The sequence below is a fragment of the Mytilus edulis genome, chromosome 7 (assembly GCF_963676685.1).
Source record: "Mytilus edulis chromosome 7, xbMytEdul2.2, whole genome shotgun sequence".
Lineage (NCBI taxonomy): Eukaryota > Metazoa > Mollusca > Bivalvia > Mytilida > Mytilidae > Mytilus > Mytilus edulis.
In genome coordinates, this window is record NC_092350.1 from 92,237,703 (window position 1) to 92,260,778 (window position 23,076).

At 32.4% G+C, this 23,076-nt stretch overlaps 1 protein-coding gene across 1 annotated transcript in view; it reads right to left on the minus strand.

Annotated features, from left to right (window-relative positions):
* The window catches only part of LOC139482479 (uncharacterized), a 94,314-nt gene that overhangs the window by 25,397 nt on the left and 45,841 nt on the right, over nt 1–23,076 (minus strand). The window contains exons 8-13 of the mRNA XM_071266390.1: nt 22,267–22,451; nt 21,334–21,435; nt 18,379–18,474; nt 16,661–16,736; nt 8,110–8,367; nt 668–1,141 (exon numbers count right to left, since the gene is read on the minus strand). Of these exons, the coding sequence (XP_071122491.1) occupies nt 668–1,141; nt 8,110–8,367; nt 16,661–16,736; nt 18,379–18,474; nt 21,334–21,435; nt 22,267–22,284 (1,024 nt within the window). The 5' untranslated portion in view covers nt 22,285–22,451. The remainder of the gene's footprint in view (nt 1–667; nt 1,142–8,109; nt 8,368–16,660; nt 16,737–18,378; nt 18,475–21,333; nt 21,436–22,266; nt 22,452–23,076) is intronic.

Here is a 23,076-nt window from a genome sequence, read left to right on the forward strand (position 1 = left end):
AAAAAACGAGAAACAAGAAATACTTATGAACCACATCAACAAACGACAACTACTGAACATCAGATACCTGAATTAGGACAGGTGCAAACAAGCACAGCGGATTTACACGTTTTAATTGTACCAAAACTTCACTCTGATCTGATCTGAAACAATAGTGTAACATCACAACATAGAAAAACACACTATAAAATATCAATAGAAATCACTTAACTCAATCAAAAGACATGTCAACACAAGTGAACATACACTGGACGAATACATTTTATCTATGATACAATGCAACTACAAAATAAAAAAAAAAAAACTAATTGATGAATAATTAAAGTAACAGTTATAAAATGTTAAACAATTTCAGAAAAAACCAAAATCAGTTTGTATTAGGTTTTGGATTTTCAAAATGTTGGCATCAACTATCACTGAAGAGACATTCGTTGTTGAAGAAATGCGTATCTGGAATTGCAATAGTACCATTAATTTATTAATTGACTAATTGCTTCACATATTTTTCTCTGTACTCATGGTACTCTGTACTCATGGTACTCTGTACTCATGGTACTTGAAGGAATAATGGGTATATATAGTTCTTGACAACAACTTGCATCTTAAGCTTAGTAAAAATAAAATGGAATGTTAAAAATATTTCTATTCTCACTATATAAAATGTTACCTTTTGCTTTTTTGTCTTCAGCCTCATTGAGTTTTGTAACAATAAGATAAATTGCATCTGGTGACAAAAATGTTTGATGTGTGTGGTAAAATTCTTCATCCCCGGCAAAATCCCATAACAACAATGTGGCATACTCTTCTTTGTCATTTAAATCAACATTAGATTTAAGCATGGTTTCAATATCCTTTTTAGCTTCTTCTATTGATTGATTTGGCTGCTGATTGGTTACTGGAGGTTTAATTGTAGATTCAGTGGATACTTGAGGTTTAACTGTAGATTCACTGTATACTGGAGGTATTTCAGACTGCCCCGATACCGTCTCTGATACCTTTGATTCCTCACTACGTTTGTACAGAATGGTTATGAGGGTGTTGTCCGTCACAGCTTCATGTGTTTCGTCTTCTACTGATACTTCAATTGTTCCTTTGTATTGTTTCAATAGTCTTGCGTGAATTTCAGCTTCTTCATTGGTTCCTGTCATTAGAAAATTACAATCATATGGAAGAAATGTCGATAAATGTTGAGTAAGATCATATTATAAAATCAGCAATAAAAATACAACAATAAACTTTGTCCATCAATTTTTTTTTCCAATCATTAATTCTAAAAATATACACAAGGAGAGTTATCAAAATTGAAAAATTGGGTTTCTTTGGTTGGTTAGAATATTGGGGTTCAATGAAAACCCACAAAACTTGATGCATAAATTTCATATATAGATTCTGGGAGTTCCGAATTAATACAGTTGACGTGGATTTAGTAGCTTATCCTGCTCTCACATGTGAAGACATTGATATAAAAAAGTGATATGATTGCCAGGCTATACACCAAAGGACGACGTTGTAAACAATTACAACTCACTGTTTGCCTTCAAAATTATATAAAAACCCCACCGTCTCATTATGATTCAAGTTTAAATTTTTAATGCAATATTATCATTCTTAATGGAGGCTTCTTATCAATTTTGGGGAATATCAATTAAATATTATCATCAATAGTAGTTTGAAACTCTATTAAGCAAAATATTGACAATGAGATATTTGATTTTCTTTTAAATTCATATATACAGAGATACAGATGGGTGCACTCCTAACCGCTGTACAGCACGTTAACTTGATAACCAGATATTTGGACTGGTCAAAGTTAACCTGTGACCGGATTTAGGACTGCTCTGACCAGTCATAGGACCAAAATCTAGTTAACTTGAAAAGCGGACTTGGTCCTAGGACTGCTTTTATATCTGCCAAAAAGTTAACTTGGAATATTGATATAAGTTAACTTAGAACCAGTCCTGTCATAAGTTAACAGAAGTTAATTTTGAGACCAGTCCTGCCGTAAAGTTAACATAAGTTAACTTCGAAACCAGTCCTGACACAAAGTTAACATAAGTTCTGTTTGTCTTTTTCATTTTTAGCCAGGGCGTTGTCAGTTTGTTTTAGATTTATGAGTTTGACTGTCCCTTTGGTATCTTTTGTCCACCTTTTTTTAACTTTTGCTTTGACAAATCCGATCAAAACCAGACCTGTTACCAAGTTAACTTTTGACTGGTCTGCTGAACACTTGTAACCAGGACCGCTCTACATCGATTTTTTTAAAATATTTTTTAATATCTTTGTTTCGTAGTATTAACATCGAAAATAAAGTAAAATCAATACTTTCGTTATATAAACAGGATTAAATACAAATATTTGAAAATAAAGTACGCATAAAACGTTGCTTGTTACACAGATTTATCTGTGATCTGCCAATCTATAAATTAAACAAGAATGTGTCCATAGTACACGAATGCCCCACTCGCACTATCATTTTCTATGTTCAATGGACCGTGAAATTGGGGTCAAAACTTTAATTTTGAATTAAAATTAGAAAGATCATATCATAGGTAACATGTGTACTAAGTTTCAAGTTGATGTAACTTTAACTTAATCAAAAACTACCTTGACCAAAAACTTTACCCTGAACTTCGCACTATCATTTTCTATATTCAGTGGACCATGAAATTGGGGTCAAAACTATAATTTGGCAGTAAAATTAGAAAGATAATATCATAGGGAACATGTGTACTAAGTTTCAAGTTGATTGGACTTCAACTTCTTCAAAAACTACCTTGACCAAAAACTTTAACCTGAAGTGGACGGACGAACGGACGCACAGACGGACAGACGGACGAACGGAGGCACAAACCAGAAAACATAATGCCCCTCTACTATCGTAGGTGGGGCATAAAAATCTTGGTTACAATGATAACGGGCACTGAATATATATTCCAATACCTATATCATATTCAATCATATTTGCACTTTATTATGTATATCTATGAAAGGACGTATATTAGATGTTAGTTATAATGCGTCCTTGATATATGTAGCCTTAATCAGCAATATTTTAATCTCAGGAGAGAATTTATTATACAAAATGAAAGCATCATTAAAACACATGACTACAAAATTTTGTCTGCACAAATTAAGAGTCCCAGCATGTCCTCCTTTTATTCAAAATAATGATATGTAACAAAATTTCAGTGGTTTTGATACCTTAGACAGACTTGCCCAACAAAATTATTTGACTGCATCGACTAAAACTGACCTTATGTGCACTTTAATTTGTAATCTATATACCCGCATATTTTTATGTCAAGATTGAATGTATAATACAATGGACAGGAATATTGAAATACAATAACAACAATTTTTTGTTCGCATACATTTAGGGTGCCAGTATGTCCTCCTTTTAAATGTAAATCTATATACCCGCATAGAAAATCAGCCATATTTTTTATGTCAGGATTCAATCTATAATACAATGGACAACTGTATTGCAATACAATAACAACATGAACAACAAATTTTTGTTCGCATAAATTTAGGGTGCCAGCATGTCCTCCTTTTATACAAAATATTGATACGTAACAAAATATCAGTAGTTTTGGTACCTCATGCTGACTTGTACAACAAATTTATTTGAACGCATTGACCAAAACTGACCATATGACTGTGCACTTTAATTTGTAAATCTATTTACCCGTATAGTAAATCAGCCATATTTTTTATGTCAGGATTCAATGTATAATACAATGGACAGCACTATTGCAATACAATAACAACAAATTTTTGTTCGCATAAATTAAGGGTGCCAGCATGTCCTCCTTTTATTCAAAATATTGAAACATAACAAAATTTCAGTTACTGTAGTTTTGATACCTCATGCTGACTTGTACAACAAAAATATTTGACCGCATTGACCAAAACTGACCATATGTGCACTTTAATTTGGAAATCTATATACCATGTATACCCTCATAGTAAATCAGCCATATTTTTTGTGTCAGGGTTCAATGTACAATACAAGGACAGCAATGTTGCAATACAATAACAACACATTTTTGTTTGCATACATTTAGGGTGCAAGAATGTCCTCCTTTTATTCAAAATATTGATACGTTACAAAATTTCAGTAGTTTTGATACCTCGTGCTGATTTATACAACAAAATTGTTTTACCGCATTGACCAAAACGGACCATATGCGCACTTTAATTTGTAAATCTATATACCCGCATAGTAAATCAGCCATATTTTTTAGGTCAGAATTCAATGTACAATACAATGGACAGCAATATTGCAATACAATAACAACAAATTTTTGTTCGCATCAACTTAGGGCATTAGGGCATGTCTTTCTTTTTATTCAAAATATTGATACGTAACAAAATTTCAGTAGTTTTGATACCTCATGCTTACTTGTACAACACAATTATTTGATCACTTCCACCAAAACTGACCATATGTGGACTTTAATTTGGATATCTATATACCCGCATAGTAAATTAGCCATATTTTTTATGTCAGGATTCAACGTATAGTACAATGGAAAGCAATATTGCAATACAAAAAAACAAATTTTTGTTCGCATACATTTAGGGTGCCAGCATGTCCTCCTTTTATTCAAAATAATGATACATCACAAAATTTCAGTAGTTTTGATACCTCATGCTGACCAAAACTGACCATATGTGCACTTTTATTTGTAAATCTATATACCCGCATAGAAAATCAGCCATATTTTTTATGTCAGGATTCAATGTATAATACAATGGACAGCAATATTGCAATACAATAACAACAAATTTTTGTTCGCATACATTTAGGGTGCCAGCATGTCCTCCTTTTATTCAAAATAATGTTACTTAACAAAATTTCAGTAGTTTTTATACCTCATGCTGACTTGTACAACAAAATTATTTGACCGCATTGACCAAAACTGACCATATGTGCACTTTAATTTGGAAATCTATATACCATGTATACCCTCATAGTAAATCAGCCATATTTTTTGTGTCAGGGTTCAATGTACAATACAAGGACAGCAATGTTGCAATACAATAACAACAAATTTTTGTTTGCATACATTTAGGGTGCCAGAATGTCCTCCTTTTATTCAAAATAATGTTACTTAACAAAATTTCAGTAGTTTTGATACCTCATGCTGACTTGTACAACAAAATTATTTGACCGCATTGACCAAAACTGTAAATCTATATATACCCGCATAGTAAATCAGCCATATTTTTTATGTTAGGATTCAATGTCATGAATGTATAATAAAATGGACAGCAATATTGCAATACAATAACAACAAATTTGTGTTCGCATCAACTTAGGTCATTAGGGTGCCAGCATGTCCTCCTTTTATTCAAAATATTGATATTATACGTAACAAAATTTCAGTAGTTTTGATACCTCATGCTAACTTGTACAACAAAATTATTTGACTGCTTCCACCAAAACTGACCATATGTGCACTTTAAGGGCATACGATACAGTTTTGATCCCGTATTTACATTTTGGTTAAAATTTCAATATAGACTATTTTTTATCTGATTAAATCAAATATGTAATAAAAAAATACACCTGCATGTGCTACTTTTTGAGTAAAATGAGGTCGAAATTTTGTATATTTGCTCAAAATTCGGATTTGTGGCCGTATTTTCCCTTTCGAAAGAAAGACATAACTTTTTTAGTTTTAAAAGAGAAACACCAATTGTTTTTTGTTAAATATTATTTAATTTCTGTATGTTATAAGTATCAAGTTAAATAAGTTTGAATGATAAAAATCGGGCGAAAACTTAATCTTTTTTCGATAAGTCATAGTTTGATGTCGCGAAAATAACAATTTACGGTAGCAACGTCATTACCTACACTGTAACTGTATCATAGGCCCTTAATTTGTAAATCTTTATGGCTGCATTATAAATCAGAAGTTTTTTTTAAACGCTGCGATGGATTTAACCTGTCGTCTTTTATGTCTTCTCCTGACGCTCCTATGCACATTTTAGTAGGACCACACATGTAAGCAGTAATATTGGAAAACAATTAATGCAAAACTTTGTCCGCATAAATTGAGAGTGTCAGTATTTCATCTCTGTATTCATAATATTGAACAGTTACTAGAGATTGTAGTTCAGGATAGTGTGTAAAACAAAACTATTAGGCCACATCATCCAGGTACCAACACTGACAATGTCTGAATTCATTTCTACTTTATAATACAAAAGTATATGAGGTTCTCTTCTGGGAACAGTATACTGTTAATCTTTTATGTCCGTTGATTGATTTTGTTTGTAGTCAAACGTCAAATGGCAACAATGGCATTTATTCCATTCAAGTGCACACATCTCTCGACAAATCTGACGAATATTTGACGAGATTGTTGATAGTTTTACCACACTGTACATATCCGGACACTGTACAATTTTCGTTAGAATATTCTGCAGAAGATAGAAAAGTAAATCCAATGCAAACAAGTTATATAACAATGAAATATTCATGCATGTATAAATTTAGGAAGAGACATGTAAAAAACGGGGAACGAAGCAATGTCGAAAATGATGTTGATATCCCACAATATAAGAATATTGTTCCGATGCGTTAGGATAACCTTTCTTTCCGCCTTTTAATAAAAAAAACCTTTCATTTCCTTTATGATAGCTCTATGTGAATGTATAGCCATTGCTTTATGTATATAAGAATATATCAAATAAAAAAGAAAAAGAATTTTGTTGTATAATATCTAGTAGAGTCAGCGAGTAAAGAAATTTGCTATACAGGGGGAAACCATGCGGATGTAATTACTTATTTAACTAAAGCTCAAGTCTGATATGAAAACTCTTAAACTATAATCTGTCATAAGCAGACCTGTCATCAGGTCTGGTAAAAAGCAGACTTGTCCACAGGTCTGGTCAGAAGCAGACATGTCCATAAGTCTGGTCAGGAGCAGACCTGTCCACAGGTCTGGTCTGGGGCAGACCTATCCTCAGGACTGGTCAAAAGCAGACTTGTCCACAGGTGTGTTCTGGGGTAGACCTGTCCTCAGGACTGGTCAAAAGCAGACTTGTCCACAGGTCTGGTCTGGAGTAGACCTGTCGATAGGTCTGCAGCAGTCCTGAAAAACAGACTGTAGGTCTGGTCCACCAACGACGAAGTTAACTTGCTTGTCTGCTCAAAAATTCTCAAGTTAACTTAGAAAGCAGTCAACGAGTCTGCTCCAAGTTAACTTTTGTCAAGGTCAGGACCGCACCCATCTGTAGATATTAAACATGGTTTCAACTGAAATACTGGATATTTGAGGATGCCGAGTGTATGGAAAGTATGTATGTAATTTTTCCATCGTGTATTGCATTTATTTATTAATTAGTCCAAATTGTTTTAATTATAAATATATATATTACGATTTCTCACGTTATTATTTTTTAGTTATTTTTGTTATTACATATCATGAACATTGCTGCTGGAAAAAAAGTGGCTGCTATCTTGATTGGCAGCTAAAAGTGGCTGCACCTGAGTCTGGTTCAAAATTCAATAATTGTATAATAATACATAGAATAGTGTTATAACAATATTCCTTATTTCTGTGCGTCATATCCATCATCTTTTTATTACAACCTGTATAAGAATGATGTGTTTTAGGGCTAAACAGTCAAGAACACCAGTCTGAATGCTGGTTTTCCTACAGCTGACATTCTTTCCAATAACAAAACATGCTGATCACACGAACAATCAAACTCTGTTCGATGTCAAATTATGTGTTTCATACATATGGATCCAAATGAGGTGGCCTATTGTCTGGACAATAATGTAACAACAAAGGCATATTTTTCTTGTGTTCATATTTTCTAATACTGTGTAAAAGCTCATAACATTCATGATATAATTTTACTGTACGAGATATGCATTCCTACCATAAATGTCTCTTCATCTAATTAACTATTTAAGAAAATTCTTGACCTGGATTCATCATATTCATTGAAATGTAGCCTTTAATTGGATCTTTACTTGTGAGACTCCCCAATAATATTTAAATAAGTGATTTAAACTAAAAAAACAAAATTGTTATAAACATTTTCCTATGAACAGGAAACAAAATATGTTAAGCATACACATCATACCATCTAATTTATTCCACACGCCATCATCAGACATTGCCTTGCATTTTATTGTGCGGATTTCTATTCCATTTGTACTGGTAACATCTGTATTATCTTCACCAAACAATCTTTTAATCAATGAAGTTTTTCCAGCACCCTTTTTCCCAACAATTACTAAACGTATGTCTCTCTTTTTCTCAGATCCTGACTGAAGTAATTTAAGGTACAATTCAACAGATCTTTTGTCTGTCATTAATTTTATTTCAGTTGGAACTTCATCTACAAAGTCAAAGATATGAATTTTTTTTTGTGAAAAAAAACATTATCTTTCCCAATTGTATTATGATATAAGTATTATAGTATGCATATCTGTCATTGTTTGCAAATATGAAATATTTAGATGTTTTCAAATTAAGATGGTTAAACCAATAGTTAAGTGCTGTTTTAAACAGGTGATCATTTTTTTGTATCTTTATGTGCCTCTTAAATGCCAAAATTTTAAAACGGTTTTCCATTTTACAGTTAAAATTTCAGGCAATTCATAATAATATATAAAAAACTGCATTCCCAAATTTAATTCATAATTTATAATCTTAAGCATGTTAAGGTGAAATACCACTTTTCATTTTACCCAATTAGTCTTTGTTAAATTTGCACTTTTAAAAAACAAATGTGCCAAATGTATCTTTGTTTCAAATAAACATGAAAAAGAAATACTTGGCATGCGTTAAGTTTTGTCCTCTCCAGTACTATAGACGAAATTTCAAATAACATTTCATTGCATATAAGAAAATAACCATCACTGGAAATTAACCAATAAAATGTTCACCTCTGTTTTACCCGTGTACAACATGTACAAGCTTTAGTAACCAATTGTGTTACTTCAAGTTTCTAAAATATTCTATAGAAACACCAAATAAAAAAATGGTGCTTTGAAACACCCAAGATATATGTGTATGACCCAGAATTCTTTTAATGCAATGACATGTAGTATAAATTATCTACAACTGTAAAATCTGTATGCAACCGGATGTGACGTACTATGACTTGGTGGTATTACGCCAAAAATACACAAATGAAGCATCATCGACATGTGTTAAAAGAGAATTTGCTTTATAACTAGTGATAGTATCAATCTTAAATATTCGGTGATTGATTCATTAGTTGATTGGTGTTTAACACCAATTTCAACAATATTGTCATAGGGTGAAACTTGCAAATGTATTTCTTATCTAAGATCAGTATTTAATTGCCCACATTAATATGCTATGCTAACGCATGTTAATTATTTGTAGATTTATTGTTTTCATGAACTTTAGGAGACTGTCTGATTGCATGGCCGTTAAATTTATTGTATGATGCAGATGTTTTAACTGTAATTAGAAGCCGTATAATTCATGTCTCTGTTTGTTTATATTCTGTCCTTATACTTGTGTGATCTGGAGATAAATGACGATTTAATGTGTGAGAAAGTCATGAAAGTAGCCAGGGCCTTGGCAATAATAAAACTTAGTGAATGTTGAGATTCCACAGGATTGAAGATAGTTAGTGATTATAGATAGAGAATGGACATGTCTTTATATTACATGTAACAATGTAATGTAATGAAAGTGTATATATGTGAACTTGTACATAATAAATATGTATATATGAACCTGAGTTTTTAAAGCCAGTGCCTTAGAAGAGCTCCGTGACACTATTGTGTTATTTTATGGTGGTCAGTGGTGCAGGACACCGGATAGCACCTTCCCTGTGCTGGATTCGAACTCACAACCACAATGTTGACTGGCTAGTGATACAGTAGTGCAATTACTTAGACCACACACTCCGCCACCGAGGCCCTGATTTTGCAGTGAGATATGGTTTTAAGCTAAATATTGATGGCCTCAATGTGAAATTAAGAACAGCAATAAAAATAGTGTAATTTAATCCTTTGCTTAAAGTTTTATCAGTTACAGTGTTGATTTTGTACCTTCCTCAAAGCTTAAGTAAAGTGTAAAGAATTTATTGATCCGAGCAAACCAAATTAATTCAAATCATGAAAACAAAATATTTTAAAATCTAGTTTAGATTGAAAATCATATTATTGATAAGCCAGAAATGCATGTGCTTAAACAGCTTTTTAGCACTGGTTAAACTATTAAAATGATGCCAAGGACAAGATACATATGACTGACAGCTTTTTCGGAACATAAAGCATCATCTGTTTTAAGCGTTGCCATCATAACAGAACTTTGAAAAAATAGAAACCATATCAAATATTACTCAGAAATCCACAGATTGAGCAATACAAAATAATAAACAAATAAACATTTAGAGAATAAAAAACAAAACGGGCGACCTCTGAAGAGGGTTACCTGGAATATAATTCCGAAAAAACTCGAAACATTGTACTCGTAGCACGTAATCAATGTAAGGTCGGAAATGTGATCCATACTATAAACGGGTGGATATTGGATCAATATACCTACAATGTATAATTTATACTAGTGTTATGAAAAGTTTGTTATTTTGAAACTGAGTAGCAAACGTCCTTAATCAAACCAAGAGTACTTAAAAGTAAAAGCACGATATGAGAATAAAAAACTGACATTCATCTGACATACAGTAAATAAAGGCAACAGTAGTATACCGCTGTTCAAACTCATAAATCCATGGACAAAAAACAAAATTGGGGTAACAAACTAAAACTGAGGGAAGCGCATGAAATATAAGAGGAGAACAACGAAACAACAATGTAACACACACAGAAACGGACCAAGCAACAGACAAAATCCCACGAGAATAACAAATATAACATCAAAACTAAATACATGAATTTGGGATAGACAAGTACCGTGACACGTCTTATCGCAATGTGAATTTACACTAAAAAATAAGAGAAAACAAACGACGCAATGTTAAAATGTAAAACACACAGAAACGAACTATAATATAACAATGGCCATATTCCTGACTTGGTACAGGACATTTTTAAAGAAAAAAATGGCGAGTTGAACCTGGTTTTGTGGCATGCAAAACCTCCCCTTTTATAGCCATGTGAAATATAACATTAAGATGACAACTCAACACCACAGGACTACAATATTAATAAATTGGAGAATACAATTGACAAAGAAACACACGAACAACAGCCAACAAAAGGCAACAAGTTGAAAATGTTAATACGCAAGAAGTGCATTTTATCCACACAAGATCTACTAGTGATGCCTAGATACAAAAGTTTGAAAGCCGAAACAAGCACAAAGTCGAACAGCATCGAGGACTAAAAGATAAAAAAAGTTGTGCAAAAAACGGCCAGGGTTTTCTATTAGTTACCAGAACATCCTTATCATTTAGAACAATTTATACTTTTGCAAACAGTAAATTTATAAAATTAATAAACACAAGCTGTACATGATAGAACTGAAAAATTAACTAATTACAGGAAACAACTGAAATACAATGCATAACCAGACATTTGCAACACAAAATGTAGACACATCCGAATATGTTTAGTAACTATGCAACGACAGTCACACACAATTTTGAAAACCTAAGCGAAGATTTGTTCAATCAATGCAAATATTGCATAAATGTTTTGTTGCATTTAATTAATGCATTGTCATTCTCTAAACAGACAGAGAGGCATAAAAGTGAACAGAAAGACGGACAAGGATGTATCATAACACATCTCGACTACGTAGGGCAAATAAATAAAAAAAACAAGCATTCTGAGAAAACTGAATGTCAATGCATAGAACACTATCGGTTAAAACTATCATTTAACTGGGATATAATGCTAACTGAATTGGTAATGTTTGATGTTTTCCAAATTAAATAAATGTTCCACAGGAATGCATAGGTCTAACTCTGAAATTGGGGCAAGTATATACACAACATTCAATTTTGGTAGAGCTCTAAATTCAAATTTTGATTACACATTTGACACAGCATACACTACAGTCGTGGTGGACATTTCGACGTGCTCACAGTGAGCATTGGAATTGGTGGACATATTTTGTCTATGCCCACCAATGGGTCCATTTGTTCACTTTGGAAATTCCGTATATCGTCAAGTTATTCGAATTCCAATGGGGACTTACGGTGCACCACTTGTTGCGGACCTGTTTTTGTACTGTTATGAGTTACAACTTATGACTAAAATGAGCAAATACCCATCTAATGCAAAAATTTAACAATACTTTTAGATATTTGGATGATATATCAATCATGTCAATAATGCCGACTTCAGTATGTATACTAAAGAAATTTATCGTGTTGAACTTACTTTGAATAAAGCTAAAAATAACAATGACCACTGCTTTTTCCTCGATCTTGATATCTATATCAATAACGGGAAGCTTAATATTGATTCGCTTATAGGGTCTTTGCATCGGAATTAAACACATTTATCATAAAACCTGTTGTTGGCATGACACGGGTTATGTTCTTCTCATATATTTTATGATGGTAAAATACTAAACCCCTAACGGGAGGGAATGTGCTTGATATTCAAATGATGAAGACATAATCTTTCAATTAGTTTAATTGAGGTCTGGAGCTGGCATGTCAGTAATTGCTAGTAGTCTTTTGTTATTTATGTATTATTGTCATTTTGTTTATTTTCTTTTGTTACATCTTCTAACATCGGACTCAGACTTCGCTTAAACTGAGTTTTACTGTGAGTACTATTGTGCGTCTGTTTTTTTCTACATTGGCTAGATTTATAGGGGAGGGTTGAGATCTCAAGAAACATGTGACATATTTCATATAAAGTCACAGTGGTCATATTCTTAAGACACAAGAGATGTGTGATATACAGCAATGCCTTGTGACATATTTGCTTTAAAGTCACTGTGGTCTTATTCTTATGATAAAGGAGATGTGTGATATAAAGTAATGCCTTGTGACATATTTCCTATAAAGTCACAGTGGTCTTATTCTTATGATACAGTAGATATGTGATATACAGCAATGCCTTGTAATATATTTCCTATAAAGTCACAGTGGTTTTATTTTTATGATACAGGAGATGTTTGATATACAGCAATGCATTGTGACATATTTCCTATAAAGTCACAGTGGTCTTATTCTTATGATACATGAGATGTGTGATATACAGCAATGCATTGTGATATATTTCCTATAAAGTCACAGTGGTCTTATTTTCATGGAACAGGAGATGTGTGATATACAGCAATGCCTAGTGACATATTTCCTATAAAGTCATAGTGGTCTATTTCTTATGGTACATGAGATGTGTGATATACGGCAATGCCTTGTGACTTATTTCCTATAACGTCACAATAGTTTTATACTTATGATACAGGAGATGTGTGATATACAGCAATGCCTTGTGACATATTTCCTATAAAGTCACAATAGTATTATACTTATGATACAGGAGATGTGTGATATACAGCAATGCCTTGTGACATATTTCCTATAAAGTCACAATGGTCTAATTCTTATGGTACAAGAGATATGTGATATACAGCAATGCCTTGTGACATATTTCCTATAAAGTCACAATAGTATTATACTTTTGATACAGGATATGTGTGATATACAGCAATGCCTTGTGATATATGTTTTATCAAGTCACAGTGGTCTTTATAGCTTTAATTTGAAATTTGGTGCCAGTAATTTGTCAGTGTGACGATGCAGAAGTCTGTTAATGTGTTGATCTGTCAGTGTGATGATGTGGAAGTCTGTTAATGTGTTGATCTGTCAGTGTGATGATGTAAAAGTTTGTTAATGTGTTGATCTGTCAGTGTGATGATGTAGAAGTCATGTTAATGTGTTGATCTGTCAGTGTGATGATGTAGAATTATGTTAATGTGTTGATCTATCAGTTTGTTGATGTATGAGCCTGTTTATGTGGTGATCTGTCAGTATGATGATGTAAAGTCTGTTAATGTGTTGATATGTCAGTGTGATGATGTAAAGTCTGTTAATGTGTTGATGTATGATCCTGTTAATGTGATAATGTGTCAGTGTGATGATGTTGAAGTCTGTTAATATGTTGATCTGTCAGTGTGATGATTTAGAAGTCTGTTAATGTGTTGATCTGTCAGTGTGATGATGTAGAAGTATGTTAGTGTGTTGATCTGTCAGTGTGATGATGTAGAAGTATGTTAGTGTGTTGATCTGTCAGTGTGATGATGTAGAAGTCTGTTAATGTGATAATGTGTCAGTGTGATGATGTAGAAGTATGTTAATGTGTTGATCTGTCAGTGTGATGATGTAGAAGTATGTTTATGTGTTGATCTGTCAGTGTTATGATGTAGAAGTCTGTTAATGTGTTCATCTGTCAGTGTGATGATGCAGAAGTCTGTTAATGTGTTGATCTGTCAGTGAGATGATGTAGAAGCATGTTTATGTGTTGATCTGTCAGTGTGATGATGTAGAAGTCTGTTAGTGTGTTGATCTGTCAGTGTGATGATAGAGAAGTCTGTTAATGTGTTGATCTGTCAGTGAGATGATGTAGAAGCATGTTTATGTGTTGATCTGTCAGTGAGATGATGTAGAAGTCTGTTAGTGTGTTGATCTGTCAGTGTGATGATGTAGAAGTATGTTAATGTATTGATCAGTCAGTGAGATGATGTAGAAGTCTGTTAATGTGTTGATCTGTCAGTGTGAGGATGTTGAAGTCTGTTAATGTGTTGATCTGTCAGTGTGATGATGTAGAAGTCTGTTAGTGTGTTGATCTGTCAGTGTGATGATGTAGAAGTCTGTTAAAAAATTGATCTGTCAGTGTGATAATGTAGAAGTCTGTTAATGTGTTGATCTGTCAGTGTGATGATGTAGAAGTATGTAAATGTGTTGATCTGTCAGTGTGATGATGTAGAAGTATGTTTATGTGTTGATCTGTCAGTGTTATGATGTAGAAGTATGTTAATGTGTTGATCTGTCAGTGTGATGATGTAGAAGTCTGTTAATGTGTTGATCTGTCAGTGTGATGATGTAGAAGTCTGTTAATGTGGTAATATGTCAGTGTGATGATGTAGAAGTATGTTAGTGTGTTGATCTGTCAGTGTGAGGATGTAGAAATCTGTTAATGTGTTAATCTGTCAGTGTGATGATGTAGAAGTCTGTTAATGTATTGATCTGTCAGTGTGATGATGTAGAAGTCTGTTAATGTGTTAATCTGTCAGTGTGAGGATGTTGAAGTCTGTCAATGTGTTGATCTGTCAGTGTGATGATGTAGAAGTCTGTTAAAAAATTGATCTGTCAGTGTGATAATGTAGAAGTCTGTTAATGTGTTGATCTGTCAGTGTGATGATGTAGAAGTATGTAAATGTGTTGATCTGTCAGTGTGAGGATGTTAAAGTCTGTAAATTTGTTGATCTGTCAGTGTGATGATGTTGAAGTCTGTTAATATGTAGATCTGTCAGTGTGATGATGTTGAAGTCTGTTAATATGTTGATCTGTCAGTGTGATGATGTAGAAGCATGTTTATGTGTTGATCTGTCAGTTTGTCTGTATGTCTATGTGTTGATATATGAATCTGTTTATGTATTGAAATGTCAGTGTGATGATGTAAAAGTCTGTTAATGCGTTGAAAAATGAATCTGTTAATATGTTTATTTGTCAGTGTGTTGATATGTCTCCATGTTGATGTACGAGTCTGTTAATGTGTAGATCTCTTAATATGTCCCTGTGTCAATGTGTATAAAGCTTTAGAATTGTCAATGTATTAATATGTCAGAATATCAATTTGTTAACTGGTCAATATGTCAATGTGTCTATTTGTCAATGTTTGAATTTGATACCCTTTTGATATGTTGATCTGCCGATTGATTATTATGTTGATTTTTTAATAGGTCAACTGGTCACTGTGTCTATCCGTCTATGTGTCAATATCTTTATATTTATATGTCAAAAACTACTTATTCTGTATATTCCAGTTGAGCCAATGGCTGGATTTGGTTGTCAACTGAACAGGTTGAAAATGCTATATAAATCTAGTGAGAAGGAATTGAGGTTTATAGTGATCTGAAATCAACAGGTTGAGGAAAGAATAAATCGGACGAGAATGAAAGATGTTCATTTTAAGATTAATATGATCTGTACAATCAAATGATCTGTAATCAATCAATCTTCGTCAATTGCCTACTTTACTTTTCCCATTTTTTTTTTCATTTTTTTTATTTTTACATTATACGCAGATATCAAGGTTTCCATACATTAGAAATAAGTAACTATAATTCATTCCAGTGTCCATATATTAGAAATAAGTAATCTTTTAATCATTCCAGCCGGTCTATATAATAATAAACATTAGATGATTGCCTTGTGTGATGAACCAGTAGGAATGATAGTACTGCCATTGTAAGCAGACATCTAAGTTTCCATACATTAGAAATAAGTAACTTTAATTCATTCCAGTTTCCATATATTAGAAATAAGAAACTATACATCATTCCAGCCAGTATACATAATAATTAACATTAGATAATTGCCTTGTGTTATGAACCAGTAGGAATGATAGTACCGCCATTGTAAGCAGACATCTAGGTTTTCATATATTAGAAACAAGTAATTATTTTATCAGCCAGTATCTGAATAATTAATATTAGATGATTACCCCCAACTACTGGTGCTGAAGGTTCCTGTGATTGGGTGTCAGGAGTAACTTCTGGAGGTGTCTTTGACATGACAGTCTAGAAAAAAAACATATATTAAAATCATGCCTCATGTGAAAACTTGTCAAATAGCTTCATTAAAGGATGTACAGTGACCTATCGTTGTTAAATTCTGTGTCATTTGGTCTCTTGTGAAGAGTTGTCTCATTGCCAATCGATACCACATCTTACATCTATTCTAAAGTCCTTTTTTGGCACTGACAATAAAGATTGTAAGAACAATTCCAAATTTGTCCATAATTTGCATATAATGTTTGGAAATGCACAAGATCAATAAATACACATGTCAGACATGTCTTTATGGAGAAGGTGGGGATAAAAGATCACAGATCAAATTGTTACGGCGATTGGGATCATCAATCTGTTTATCTAAAATAAGCGACGACAAATAAAATTTAACTAAAATTTTGTAATATTCTTTCTTTTTCAGATAATTAATATGTTTATTTTATTTATTTATTTTGATTTCTTTCGGAAGCAGCTATTGCCAAGTTCAAAAACAGTAATGGTATCAACCACAATCATAATGGAGAAAATACATAATTTCTTTTTTGTTTTTTTATTTCTTTCATTGATTAATTGCAAAAAAGCACAAATTCTGGTGTAAGGCTGTTTTCTCATTTTTGTGATATAATGTCATTGCTTTAAGGGTGTCAGACCTCTAATTGGAAATCCCTGTCTATTACAACAATTTTTACAACTTTCACAGCTTTATAATATTTTTACATAATTATAACTTTATAGAACGTAGGTGTATACTGAATTGTACATGTATCATATATCTACCTGCCAATTATAATTCATGTTTAATGTCTTGTAGTAAAATACCAACGACCGAAGTTAAATTTATACTAAACATAGCCCCTGGTTTTTTTGGAAATCTTAAACAAATATAGTATGGAGCGCAGTAATCCTCATTTTTTTTTAATGGAAACTCATGAACAAGTAAATTATGTCTAAAAATGCTTTAAATATATTTCTCTTTCACCAAAAATGTCATTTCTGCAAATTTTTTGGTTAGTTTAAGTAACAATAAAATCAAGAGCACTACATATTTTTTAGGGAAGGACTATTTTAATATAGAACTTTACATTATAAATTGGAGTGAATGAATTGGTGGTCTGACATCTTTACCACATGTTTAATCGCCACAGTAATTGTTTTTCCTTCTATGCCATTTCACACGTGAGTTAAATTTACCGCACACTGCCTATTTAATGATGATGTGATTTATTTGTTTTTTTATGTAATTTAAAAAGGTTGTGCAGGAAATTTAATGTTAGTGAGTTTACTCATTTCATAGAGGTTTTATCTATGTAGGTGAATTTGTCTACCTGCGACATACTGAAAGGTTTATAATATATACACAGGTTGACAGCATACTAAACATTTTGTAAAGATGTGCTTTTTGTTTTAATATATGATTATCATATATTTGCATAAACATGTAAATCACAAGTTCCGCACAGAGATACATATTATGTTTACATAAAAGGAGATGATGTGATGTATATACATAGGAGACAGGAAACTTATGACACAAAAAAAAACCCAGATAGGCAACCGTTTTATTGTAACTTCAATGTACCAAGTCTGTTGTGTCTCTAACAATCTGTGACTATTTGTAAATATCTCTTTTTAATCAAGACAAAATATTTACCTTTAGGAAGTCCATCACTTCTTTCTTCTTCCTTTTTCTCTCTTCAGAATCAGGGAGAAAGCTTTCCATTGTTGCCATATCATAAGGAGTCTTACCCTGAAATACAATCAAAACTCTTTTATCAATCATACAAATATACATCTTCTTTAAATAATAGGCAATTGTTGTACTAATTTTACAATACTTGACATAAAACCTAAACCAACAACAAATATGAAGTGACATAATAAAGAGATAAATGAACCAATAATTGAGATTTTACTGTTTAAGAACATGAATTAACTAGACATCATTGAGATCGGAGCCATCTCTGTGGGTGAAGCTGTAAACAATGTGTCGTAAAAAATTTGTATATTACCATAGGACGTGGATATGTCAACTGAAACCAAAGATTTAAACCTTGACTATTAACCAAGGAAGTTGTACATACTTTATAACATATCATCTGGTGTTGGTTAAAATACATGTCAAGTATAAACTTTGAAAGCATAACGGTTCTCAATAATTAGAGCGAACACGATCTTGACCATAGGACATAGGGTTGTCAACTGAAACCCGTTTTTGACCTTGACCTTTGAGCTAGGTAGTTGTTCATAGATTATGACACACCCTCTGGTGATGGTTAATATACATGTCAAGTATAAACTTTGAAATCACAACGGCTCTCATCTCAAGATATAGAGTGATCACAATCTTTACCATAGGACATGGGGTTGTCAACTGAAACTAAAGTTTTTGACTTCCAACTTTGACCTAGAAAGTTGTACAAACATTATGACACACCCTCTGGTGTTGGTTAATATACATGTCAAGTATAAAGTATTAAAATATAACCGTTCTCTAGATATATAGAGGACACAATTTGTTATGGGCGGACGGACAGACAGACGGTCGGACAGACAGACTGATCACTATAGGGTGACCCGTCAATAAGTGGGGCCTAAATTAGTGTAGTATGTAAATTATTACGTTAAAACCAAACATACTGAAATAATAAAGTTATATTTATTATAATTCAACCATCTGTTTCAATTGACCCTATCCAACCAACCAACCAACCAACCAACCAATCAATCAATATGTATGACAGTTTATTTATGACAGTATATGATCAGCAGGGCATACATGTACTAAAAGTTCATAAAACAATGTGGTGCAGCTACCTCTCAAGAATTTTCCTAGAGAAAAGAAATGGCAATGCCATAAAAATCGCTTGCTAGCGTAAATCACAGTGAAATCCTACAATAAAATGTCCGCTCCTAAATTGAAATACTTATTTGTGTTACAAACTGGTGCTGAAAAATGTACATTATAAGAAAATAATCCTTAAACGTGTTTTAAAATTACACCAGATCAATTAAATCCAAATCATGCACTGCTGGTGAACTGTGATCAAAATGTCAATATCCTACAATGACAAAAGAAATTACATTGTGTGCATTCCGTCTATTCAACGTCCCCACATAAAAAGGAATAAATATACTAAGTTTTTTCTAATTATAAACCCGCATCACGTGATGTCTCCTCAATCTGGAGCGAGAGTCGCACGCTGGATCTGAAATAAAATAAAAACTTTCCAAACTAAACATGAAATTTCTGCGGTAACACAATAATATAGACCCCTTAAACAAACAAACAAACAAACACACACATATATCAAACAATCAAGTTTCAAAGGGGGGAAAGACCGTTTACAATTGCTTTTTAAAAGCAATTTTAAAAAGCAATTGATTTATATTGTAAAACGGCAATTTTAACCATAATGTTCCGTTTATATAAAGAAAAAAATCGCCCTTGGACCCCCTTTTGCCCCCCTTTTTTTACCCTCCACTTACAAATGCATGTAGCTTGTGTGCTATCCATCATATCAAAGGAAAAGAACGGCAACTCCAGTTTTTTCCCTATTATTAGGTCTTTCAACCTTTCGGTTGGTAGAAGGTATGTTGTAGTGTATGATTGGTGGAAGGTATGTTGGTAGTGTATGATTGGTGGAAGGTATGTTGGTAGTGTATGATTGGTGGAAGGAATGTTTGTAGTGTATGATTGGTGGAAGGTGTGTTGGTAGTGTATGATTGGTGGAAGGTATGTTGGTAGTGTATGATTGGTGGAAGGTATGTGAGTAGTGTATGATTGGTGAAAGTTATGTTGGTATTGTATGATTGGTGGAAGGTATGTTAGCAGTGTATGATAGGTGGGTGATATGTTGGTAGTGTATGATAGGTTGGTGGTATGTTGGCAATGAATGATTGGTGGAAGGTATGTTGGTAGTGTATAATTGGTGGAAAGGTATGTTGGTAGTGTAAGCCAACAAAAGACACACATCAATAATAAAATTTAACAAGATTTATTATGTATGTACACAAGTGAACAATTTGATTGGTTACCATTCAGTTGAAAAGATTGTATTAGTTATCTTTGTGTTGATATTGTTTGAATTGTGGTTTATCCGTTTTACGACTTATGTTAATAATTGATAATCCCTACACCATTTTAAATACTTGGTTCACATCATATCAAGTGAATTTTTTGTTCTATATATGAATTAAAAAAATATACATTTTTTGTTAATATAGGCCATCCATGTAAACGCGAAGCACCAGACTGATTCTTCATATTTAGTTTAACTGTTTATTATATAGGTATGTCATCATAAAGATGTACTATATTTTACATTATTGTACTGCATCTCTTTACACTCAACTATTGTATTTGTATATATATCATTGTATATTGTACTTTCTCTGATGGCTTGTATTTGTATTTATATTCATTTGTAATTATACTTTCTCTGTTGACTTGTATTTATTCTTTAGAGAATAAAGTGTCTGTCTAATAAGAAGAAAACTGAATGTTACCTGTTTTGATTTCACCCAAGGACTGCATCCTTGATCTATTAACCATGTATACATTTTTTTATTAATGAAAATAGTGAATAAGAATAAAACTGAATGTTACCTGGTTTGTTTCCACCCAAGGACTGCATCCTTGATCTATTAGCCATTTTGTTACAGCAATCTGTCCAGTCCTAGCAGCATAATGTAAAGCTGTTTCTCCATCCTATAACAATATAAAATATAAACATGTTAACGGTGTGTGATAATAAATCAAGAGAGGAGTCAAACAATTTATCTAAATGTAAGAAATATAACATCGAGTAAAACAATAAATGTTAGATTAAAATATATAAACTAAAAAATATTTTCTGATTAAGGAGGGTCTGGAGGGGGGTCTGTTATTCTGTAAACATTTAATTTTCACCCCTTTTTTCTCTAATCTTCAAAAAGTAGCTATATATATAGACCACGCATTTCTCATGTTTCTCTTATCTTCATTTTTTGTGCCCGTTATTCTCTAATTTTTTAAAGGCATTATTTCTTAATCATTTAACCCCATCCAAACCCTCATTAAGTTCAACAAAACAAGTAAACAAATAGTAACCTCTTAATTATATAAGTATAACAAGTGAAATAAATTAAGCAAGTATTTGTTGTCCATTTAACATGTTTGATTAACAACATTATTTTGTTTAGAATCAGTATAAAGATCAAAGTTGAAAAAAAAACTTTTTTCAAGGAACATCAAAACAAGTTATATTTTCTGATTCAGTACGAAGAGACAAGAAAAATAAGACCCCACTTTATATAATTCTGTCAAGTATTTGTTATTTTTAAAAGATGTTTTACATTAGATCTGTAGAATTAACATTATCTGACTAAAGATGTTAACACAATTTGTTCTCATCAACTTCTCATTAAAATCAGATGTTAACAAAATAATTTTTCGTCAGGAAACAAAATAAAACCTTTACTATCTGATTCAGTTCTGTGTTACGAATAAAATGAGACCCCACTTTATGTAATTCTAACAAATATTTGTTGTCCATTAAACCTGTCTGATTAACAACATGATTTTGTGTAGATTCTGTATAAAGTGATGTTTGGTCAGAGTAAGGTTATTATATCTATCATTACCGTGATGTTTGTGGCCTCTAACTGACTTCCCTGACTGATGAGGTACATCACTACCTCCAGGTGTCCTCCCTCAGCCGCCAACATTAATGGTGTCATTCCTCCCTGTAATATCAACATATAACAGACATCAAAACTTGTGTCATAAACTGGACGATGTTGTGTAATAAATATAAACAAAATATATATCACATGAATCAGTGGTCAAAACTGAATAAAATGACCAGTCACACTTGTATTTATATTCTACATAAACAACAAATAAACAACATGTTTTATTGTAAGATGTCAGAACTTCCATCAGAACTGTCAGGTTAAAAAAAAAAACTTTTTTCAAGAAACATAAAAACAAGTTATATTTTCTGATTCAGTACGAAGAGACAAGAAAAATGAGACCCCACTTTATATAATTCTGTCAAATATTAGGTCTCCATTAAATCTGTCTGATTAACAATGATTCAGTAGAATAATCAAAGTTAACAAAAAAAACTTTTTTTCAAGAAACATAAAAACGAGTTATATTTTCTGATTCAGTACGAAGAGACAAGAAAAATAAGACCCCACTTTATATAATTCTGTCAAGTATTTGTTATTTTTAAAAGATGTTTTACATTAGATCTGTAGAATTAACATTATCTGACTAAAGATGTTAACACAATTTGTTCTCATCAACTTCTCATTCAAATCAGATGTTAACAAAATAATTTTTTGTCAGGAAACAAAATAAAAC